At 53.6% G+C, this 9,632-nt stretch overlaps 1 protein-coding gene across 2 annotated transcripts in view; it reads right to left on the bottom strand.

The window, feature by feature from the left end:
* The window catches only part of SLC6A7 (solute carrier family 6 (neurotransmitter transporter), member 7), a 31,980-nt gene extending 24,341 nt beyond the window's left edge, over positions 1–7,639 (bottom strand). For both annotated transcript variants that reach the window (XM_011931556.1, XM_011931557.1), the window contains exons 1-4: positions 7,131–7,639; positions 3,216–3,399; positions 1,284–1,415; positions 855–1,089 (exon numbers count right to left, since the gene is read on the bottom strand). In XM_011931556.1, coding sequence (XP_011786946.1) covers positions 855–1,089; positions 1,284–1,415; positions 3,216–3,399; positions 7,131–7,163 — 584 coding nt within the window. In that variant the 5' untranslated portion in view covers positions 7,164–7,639. The remainder of the gene's footprint in view (positions 1–854; positions 1,090–1,283; positions 1,416–3,215; positions 3,400–7,130) is intronic.
* Positions 7,640–9,632: the final 1,993 nt, after the last annotated feature.

Below are 9,632 nucleotides of genomic sequence, written 5' to 3'. Positions count from 1 at the left end.
CTTCCTTTCTTTCTTTCTTTCTTTCTTTCTTTCTTTCTTTCTTTCTTTCTTTCTTTCTTCTCTCTCTCTTCCTTTCTTTCTCTCTTTTTTTTAAAGGCAGAACGCGTGACAAGACTTTGTTTTATTGACCATAAAATGGGGCATTTGGATAGGCTGATGAGTGCAACATCCTTCTAACACCCACCATTCCCAGGACTTGCCATGTGCCTGGCACTGTGATAATGGTTTCACCTGCATTATGTTGTTTAATTCTGATGACGATCCCTTACTCTATCATAGTCCTATCTCTATTAGAGAAGTCTGAGATGGTCCTTACTAGGTACAGTCCTGACCTTATGCTAAGTGCTTTCCCTATGATATAGCAGTTGCTCAATAAATATTTATTAAAAGAATGAATGAGTGGGTTAAATGACTAACTGGATAACATCTTATGAAGCAGGTACTGTTACCAACCCCTGTTACAGAGGAGGAAACTGAGACTCCATAATGTTACTATTACTAGTATCATCATCATCATCATTCTCAGCTAGTATTTATTGAGCACTTACTATCCACCAGACTGGACTGCACAATTTATTAATATATGCTTTCTCTCCTTTAATCTTCACTACAACCTTTCTGACATACCTGGTATTATTGCCGTCATGCTACAGATAAAGCAACAGAAGCCAAATAGATTGTTCAAGGGCACACAACTGGTCAGGTGAAGAGCTGGGATTAGAAGCCAGAGTCCACCTGCCACCAGCACCTGAGCTCATCTTGGCGGTGCATGCTGAGCCCCTTGGGAATGCCCTCTGGCCACCCTCAGTGGTGCAGGGTCCCCTCAGATGCTGCGGGGCCAGCAGCTGCCTGACCTCCAGTACTCCTCGCTGGGGCTGACGGTGCAGGTGAGGTTGAGGGGCAGGGCCCCATTGCCGTCCTTGGGGCCTCTGTGCTCCAGGCAGAGTTCTGTGTTCCACCAGTTGCCACAGTGCTCCCAGGGTAGGTCGCTGGTGAGGGAGGCGAAGAGGTAGAAGAGCACGTAGGCGATGATCATGTTGTAGTAGATGGCCACCAGGCCCACGATGAGCAGCATGGCTGCGCCGGCGCCTGGTGTGGGGAGAGGCTGCTGGGCTGCCCAGGCCAAGCCCTCTGCCAGCTGGGTGGGGTGGCCTCCGGGGAGCTGGTGGCTTTCTGGGCTTCACTTCCATCGCTGCCTGGAGCTTGTGGGGGTTCTGGGGGCAACCTCCCTGCCTCCCCCAGGCCCTGAGCCCTTTCCTCCCTGGGGACCACTGAGGCCTCACCTTTGAAGAGAGGGCTGATTTTCCAGACAGCCAGCGGCCCTAGGCTGGAGAACTGGCCCAGGGAGAGCTCCAGGAAGAAGAGGGGGATGCCACAGATGGCCAGCATGAGGAAGTAGGGCACGAGGAAGGCGCCTGCCGGGAGCGGGGTGGTCAGCAAGGGCCTTGGGGGCAGCTCCCCCAAAAGCCCAGCTCTAGCCCCGCCCCTCCCCTGGCCTGCAGATGCCCCCTCAGACCTGATGGAACACTGCAGGTTTCTTCTCTTCTACACCAGACTGCTGAGGGCCAGAGTGGCCAGCAGGGATTTACTCACCTCTGGAGCCCCAGTGCCCAGAACAGTGCTGGGCTCAGCGCAGACGCTGAGAAACGCCTGCTGAGGGAGTGAATGAATGAATGAGGGAGAGAACGTGTGAATTTCCTACTGAAGAAAGTGCAGACTCCTCAGTACAGAAACCAGCACCCTTCAGAATCTGGCTCCACTCTATCTGCCTGCCCCTCCCCACCATGTCGCCTCAGATACTTGTGACTGCCACCTGTGGTTCCGTGGGCCCACAGCCCTTCCCCTTTGATTCTCATATTGGCAGTCACTTCTTTAGAGAACTGCCCACCACCATATGGCTCTGGAAGGGCTGCCAGTCACATCAACCAACCCCCTCCTAGGCGACCTTGGGCAGAATTAGTTGGAAGTGGTTTATCATAACCTGGGGCTGAGAGGAGGGAGTTCATCGCCCTCTCCACCTTCCTCAGTGAGCACCTGTCCAAAGCCAGGCTTATCAGAGACCTTCCCTGCAATTCTGTATAGATTCATTCAGACAGAGCAGTTCTGCAAAGCTCTTGGGTTGCTAAACCTATTTGAGGATGAAGTCATTGCAGAGTTGTCTGCGGCCACCTCCCCCCGAGGCCTGCCCCCCACCAACTGCGGGGAGGAAGCCTGTCTCAGGACAAAATGAGGCCAGCACACAGAGAGGAAGAGTAGGGACATGGGGAGAGTGCTTGCGGAGAGACACCATGGGTATCTCCAAGGTCCTGGAGCTTCAGAGGCCAGCTCCAGTCCCACACATCCTAGTCATGTAAATTTATCCTTTCTTTGCTTCATCTCTAGCTTTATTTGGATTTCTCTCACTTTCTCAATATATGCTTCCTTCAAGAGTTTGCTACAGACAGGAGGAGATACAGAGTACTGGTGAGAACACACTGGCCAGGGAGGAGATAGTTCTGGATTGGAATGTTGGGTCTGCCACCCTGTGACCTTGGGCAAGGACGCTGGTCTCCTCAAGTTTCAGCTACCTCATCGTATCCATGGTGCCTACCCAATAGGGTCATCACCAGGGTTAAATGAGATGGGCACAGAAAGTACCAAACCCAGGGCCTGACAGGTGGTAAGTGCTCAGCCCTAGCTTTTGCTAGTGAGACTTGGAACAGTCGCTTGATGGAGAAGCAGGGACGAAAGGAAATTTGTTTAAGATGGGAGACTTTGTGTTTGCAGCCTGAATGGAAGGAACCAAGAGAGGAGGAAAGATTGGAGATGCAAGAGAGGGAATGATTGATGGAGCACAGCTCAGGAGGAGGTGGGGAAAGGAGGGGGTGGGGAGAACACTGAAAGAGCAGTGATCATCGGCAGGCAGATACAGCTCTTTATCACGAAGCAGAGGCAGCTGCCTCTGCCCACCGTGCAGGGCGTGGCCAGCCTTAGAGAGGGAACCATGTGGGTATCCTTCCTGGGGATGAGAGGGAGGAAGGAAGGGCTCGGGTGATGAGAAGGACAAGACAGGGCGAACTCCCTCCTCCCAGCCCCAAGTAACTATAAACCACTTTCAATGAATTCTGCCCAAGGTCACCTAGGAGACAGTGGCTGAGGCCACCGAAAAGCTCACTCTACCCCAGGGTCTTGGCCCATCACCCCAGACACCCTCCAACAGGACCTTAGGCCCATACCTCCTCCGTTGGTGTAGGCTCGATAGGGGAAACGCCAGACATTCCCTAGGCCTACACAGTAGCCAATGCAGGACAGCAGGAAGTCCAGCTTTCCTGTCCAGTTGCCCCTGTCTGCAGCAAAGTCCACATCCAGGTCAACATCGCCCTGGTCACTGGGGGTCATCAGCAGGTCTGGGGTGATAGGCTGCCAATGAGAAAGACCAAAGAGGTCAGGGAGAAGACTGAGGCCAGGCCAGAAATGCGACCTCAAGACAAGACTCTGGAATTGAACGGGGCTAAATGAAAAGACACTATCAGTCCAGATAATCAAATGCTCTCAGCTGGACTAACCTGGTCATATACAGGAGAACCTCAGGATTTTCGGCGACCAAAACTTACTGGGCCAGCAGGGTAGCTTAGGCACTAACAAAGCTACCCTGACCTTAGCTTGGCTAACACAGAGGTCAAATTAAGGAATGGTCCTTTTTTTTTTTTTTTGAGACAGAGTCTTGCTCTGCCTAAAAGAGGTGATAGGAGGACAACAGGAAGGAGTTGGGAGCCCTCAGCATAGAAAGGAGAGGACTTGGAGGGACCTAGGGTTCCCCTGAGGGAGGGAGTCCACTTATGCTCCGTGGCTCAAATGGGGCCTACTGAGAATAAAGGAGATCTTACTCCTTGTTTAGGACTGGTACTTATCAGTCATAAGCCAGAAAACTTTCCCCAATACTTCCCCTCCCCACATGCTGACAGCTTGGCTGGGGGGGTCCAACCCCACCAGGCAAGGTAGGGAGAGCCTGAGGTCTGGATGAATTTTGTGAATTTTGGCTCATGAGCAGGAAGAAGGTACTTAAGCTATGATCTGTCTCAGAAAGTCATAATCTTGCTGTCCCTGGAGGGGAGATGCATGCCCAGAGGGGAGCGGAGGCCGGCTGTTCCTAAGGTCCCCTTTCATGCTTCAAAGTGGGTGGGAGGTCCGTGGGGCATTCTCCCTTCGGAGACCCTCAGTGATGGTGACCACAGTGTTGATTTTGCCAGAAACTGGCTATTGGCCACAGGGGCCGTGGTGACAGGAACAGCCAGGCATCATTATGGGTGACGATGACAATGACAGAGCATGAAGAGCTGTTTTTAAAGTAACTAGGCTGCAAGGGATGAAACAGACACCTGCCTGGCAGTTCTTTAGCTGTGATCGTGGACATGCTGAGGTGACAGGAGCAGCAGATCCCAGACTAATGTGAAACCCGCCCCTCCCCTCCAATGCCCCTTTCCCTGAGGCTGCCTCTCCAGCTGGGTGAGCATCAGCCTTCAGGAACCTCTCATTCCCAGGTGAGCTCTGGGAGGAATGGAGTGGCAGCCAGTTGACACTGTTCCTGGAGTTGGGTGGTGAGTAGGCCTGTCACCCTGAGACACGCCCCCGTCCAGCCCAGCACCATTCAGGCCAGTTCGCAGGAGGTCCCAGTATTGAGGCTCCTCTGATCCCTCCAGAGAAGCTGCCCTTTCCATGCTCACGGAGCGGTCCTGGTTCTCTGTTTCCATGGTGACAAGAGTTCCATGAGCAGGATGCTGCCAGCTCGTTCCCCTCCTCCCCCAATCAGAGGGAAGCCTGCTTCTGCTCCAGGGGCAGGACATGGGGTCCTCCAAAGCTAAGCCAATCAGGAGCCTAAATGGAGTCCCCAAACCCACCACGGGGTGAATCCCAGGAGGCTGGCACAGTGAGGATGGGGCTGGTTGGGAGACAGAAGAAAGCAATCAAATAGCTGGGGCAGGGTTGGAAGCTGAATGAGTTGCTTCATACTTCTTCCTGGGTATAAGGTTCCCACTCCTGAATCTCCCACTCCCTACGCCAGGGGCATGCAGGAACACACAGCTGAGTTTGTCAGACCTGCATGCTCGCCTTTAGGGACCCACAGCAGGGGCTGGGAGACTCAAGACTGCCCAAGCCAAGGCTCTTCAGGACAGAGAGAGACAATAGGAATCTGGAGTCCAACTTAATCATTGTGCAGATTAGAAGACCGAGTTTCAGGAAGAAGGGATGAGCCCAAGGTCAAACAGCAAGTTAAAGGCCCAGCAAGACTTGGACCTAGATGCCCTGACTCTAAGTCCAGTGCTCATCTCTGAGCAATGCTGCTCTTTTGCAGAAACCTGGCATTTTCTCATTCCTGCCCAATTTTGCTTGAGAAAAGGGAAAGCACCCTGAGAGGAGGTAGCTACCTAGAACCAACCTCCTCCCCTGTTGGCTCTAGGTTGCTTAGCCTGTCAGCAGGTAAGCAGTAAGTCTCACCCCCTGTGCCTCAATTGCCTTATTTATAAAGTGAAGCTACTAAGACCTAGCCCCCCAAAGTGTTAAAGGATTAAATGAGATAAAGCTTGCTAACCCTCCAGCCCAGCACCCAGCAAGCGCTTCACAAAACATGGCTATTTACATAATGTGCAGCCCTATAGCAGAGAAGAACAGGACCTCTTGTGGGGAGAGAAGGCAGAGAGGGAAGAGAAGGAGAGTGGAAAAGAATGGAAACAGGACCCAAGAGACTCACAAATGGTCCCAAGAAGTCACTTATGTCAGTGAATAAAAAAGACACACCGGCTGGGCACAGTGGCTCATGCCTGTAATCTCAGCACTTTGGGAGACCGAGGCGGGCAGATCACAAGGTCAGGAGATCGAGACCATCCTGGCTAACACGGTGAAATCCCGTCCCTACTAAAAATACAAAAATTAACCAGGCATGGTGGCGGGTGCCTGTAGTCCCAACTACTCGGGAGGCTGAGGCAGGAGAATGGCGTGAACCTGGGAGGCAGAGCTTGCAGTGAGCTGAGATGGCGACACTGCATTCCAGCCTGGGTGACAAAACGAGATTCCGTCTCAAAAAAAAAAAAAAAAAAAAAAGACACACCACAGTGGTTCCAAGCCCAGCTGCCCGAGAGCAGAGAACTTGAATGAATGAGTGTGTGTGAGTGAGTGTGTGAGAGTGTGTGTGTGTGTAGGGAGGTTGGTAACACCAGCCCCTGAGAACAGTCTTCTCACATCTACCAGTCCCTTCACATTCTTCCCCACACCTCACACACCCAGTGGGTCCTGCTTTGGTGCCTCCAGGCTGGGGCTGAGCCAGAGGAGGTTCAGGTTAGAGAATGAACTTGCCCAAAGTCACCAGGCAAGTGGCACCTGCAGAATCAGTACTCAGGTGATCTGACTCCTTATTTAGGACTGGTACAAGCCAGAAAACTTCCCCCAATATTCCCCCTCCCCATATGCTGACAGCTTGATCAATCCCACCAAGCAAGGTGGGGAGAACCTGCGGTCTGGGCCAAGGGCCAATCTCTGATACCAGCTTCCATCTTCATTGCCCATATCCTCGAGCCTCCTGTAGCTCCCTCCCTGTCTTTGTCTCCTTTCAGACCTGCTGAGGGGCAGCCTGGGGTCTCAGCAGGGAAGCTAAAGGGGCGGGGAGGGAGCAGGCAGGAAAGAAGAGAGTCCTTCCGCAGGCTCAGGGAGCCGGCTTCAGTATGGACGACCGCCTCCCACTCCCCACCTCCCAGATGAGTCCAGCTCAACGCTCAGGTATCCCAATACCCCCCACATCCAGCAATCAGCCCCTGGCGGGGAGCAGCAGGGTGGAATTGGGGACTAGGGAGAGGTGGGTGCCTGGCCCCGGCCGCCCCTACCCCGCGCCTCCCAGGACTGCAGACACCTGTTTATAGCCCTGGCCCAGTGAACCAGGGCTCCCTTCATACTACATCCCGAACCCCAGATGGCAGGGGCCGAGGTGGGGGCGCAGACCGTGACCCTGACCCTCCCTGTAATCCAGCTGAGCTGGGCCTTCCCCAGAGCCCGAAGCTGGTCTGGGTGCGCCCTCAGACCTTCCCCAGGGGCCTCGATGGGGGCGGGTCTCTCCAACCCTCCTCCAGGTGCGCCCCGGCGCCCCCGCCCTCGTGCCCTACCTTGCGGAGGTGAGCTCCCTGGAGCTTCTTCATCTTCGAAGGCGAGTGGCCGGGGCTCAGCTGCTCCGGAGCGCAGAGATCGAGGGCACGAGAGATGGTCCGCCGGCCGCTGCGCCTTTGCCCCCGCGGCTCCCGCTCACCGGCTGGGGCGGGCACGGACGCAGGCGATGCCGTCTGGCGGCTGCGGGCGTGGAGCGCCGTCAGGACGCTGTGAACGCCTTGTCTGTCCCTGCGCAGCGCCCGAGGCTGGGAAAAGGTGCACGGCTGCGCCCGCGTAACACCCAGACAGACAACTGACGGACGGACGGCGGGGGGATGCGCGCGCCCCCGCACGCAGAGCTGCGGATTGGAGAGCCCTGAGCAAGTGGGGAGGGGAGTTAGCGACGGAAACCCTCAGCTTCCTGCGTGACCTTGGGCAAGCGACCTGCCCTCTCTGGGACTCGCTTTCCACAGTTGGGCCAGGAGGGAGGCCAGCCAGTAACAGCCCACCCCCCTGCATCTTCTTTGCTGTGCGACCTTAGGGGATAAGAATCTCACCTCCCTCACAGGAGTGTGAGCAATTCAGGAAGATGGAGCATAGCAAACATCTAGCACAAAGGGCCTGACACTTAGTAGGTGCTCAGTTAGCATTTATTCACTGACTGTGGGTTGCCCACGCCACCATTAGTCCAATTATTCCATCTATCAATTTTTATCGAGCACCTAAAATGTGCTAAGTCCGGAACTAAGTGTGCTATTTTCTCAGCCTGGAGAGGTAGGTGTTGTTACTCCTGTTCTACAGATGAGGAAGCTGAGGGACAGGGAAGTTAAGTTACTCAAAGTCACGGAGCTAATGAGTGACACCAGGGACAGAGTCAGGCTTCATGGACCTTTGGACTAGTAGTGGTCTTCAACTCTCCTCCTTTCCTTAAGATGAAAGCAAAATGGAGAGGTTTGGGTGAGCAGAAGGGACAGCAAGTGCCACAGTGTCACTGTGATCTGGGACTTAGATCATCAATAACTGGTTTCCTGTCCAGCAGCAGTATGGCTTCTGGAAAGTTCTAATTTCACATCTGTAAAATGGGCCATGAGCCAGCCCACGCATGGCTGCCTCAGAATGTCCTGAGGGTCCAGTGAGCCTGTGGCTAGGATGGGAAATGATGAGCTGGAGTGATGGCACACATTGGTTTGCTGCGACTGATTGATATATGCTAGTGGACCAGTATATACATTACAAATTGTGCCGTTTTCACCCTCGCAAGTGTGCCAGTTCAGACATTAATCATACATCTGTTTGGCTTCCTATCAGTTGACATGGTGGGGGAGACCTTTGGGGAGAGATGTGAATAAGGGTCTGCTCTCTCCCACCTCTGGGGCTTGAAAAAAGGTTGGAGGGGTTTGAGTCAAAGCATGGACTTGGGTAAAGGCCTGGCCAGGTTCCAATCCACCTCTCCCCCTGCCCAGGTCCTATCAAACTGCTCTCCCCTTTGAGCCTGGCCACAAAGGGCAGACCAGGGACTCTCCAGACCCAAGAGGAAGGAGTCTCCTCTGCCCCCTGCCTACTGACCCATATGGGACCGAGAGTGGCTGTCAGTGTGAAGAGAAGGAGTATTTATGGAGCCCTACTGTGTGCATTGTGAAGGATTTTTGCATCCAACATCTAATTTTTAATTATTTCCGACTGTCTGGGAAGACAGGTTTGTGCATCTGATTTTACACCTGAGGCAACTGTCCCATAGGAGTGAAGTGAAGTCATGCACCGGGTATTGGGAATGAATCCAGGAAGACCGTGGGTCATGGTTGGGAGAGGCAGAAGCCAAGGGCTCCTGAATCCGAGGAGGCCCAGGCAGGACCCTTCCCCATCCCTTGTCCTGGGCTTGTTAATGCATCTTGCACAAAAGTGGCAGCAGCCTTGCTCAACCACTCTCTCCCATTGGCACTTGGGTTTCATGAGGCCCTTTGGAAGGCACAGAGAGTCACAGGGAAAGCGAGCAGGGGTGAGGCAGTTGGCTCAGGAGCTGAGAAGCCTGGCCTCTTTATGACCCTTTCTAGCAGCACCTGCTCCTCCCACTTCACGGACCCAGCTCTGGGGGAGAAGAAGGGAGCAGGCCAGGACTTTAGCCTCCCTTGAGCAGACACACGAGGGGGTGAACACTGAGCCACCGTGGCAGTCACTGGGGTTGTGAGGTGCAAATGGATCTAGGCTCATGCCTTTCAGATGGGGAAACTGAGGCCCAGAGGAGCAGGATTTGCAAAATCACTCAGTGATTCGGTAAAGACAGAGTCATGTCTGTAACCTAGGAGTCTGACCTCACCCAGGCTCTGCCCTCTGGCTCGTACCTCTCTGCCATCGTCTTCTCCATCCCCACAACCCTGGTGGGGAAAGTCAGCCCTTTCATAAAACAAACAAAACAACAAAACTCAAAGATTTTCTTTTCTTTTCTTTTTCTTTCTTTCTTTCTTTCTTTCTTTCTTTCTTTCTTTCTTTCTTTCTTTCTTTCTTTCTTTCTTTCTTTCTTTCTT

The sequence above is a fragment of the Colobus angolensis genome, unplaced genomic scaffold, assembly GCF_000951035.1.
Source record: "Colobus angolensis palliatus isolate OR3802 unplaced genomic scaffold, Cang.pa_1.0 Scaffold90, whole genome shotgun sequence".
Lineage (NCBI taxonomy): Eukaryota > Metazoa > Chordata > Mammalia > Primates > Cercopithecidae > Colobus > Colobus angolensis.
Note: the sequence above shows the minus strand (reverse complement) of the source record. Positions and strands in the feature narration are given on the sequence as shown.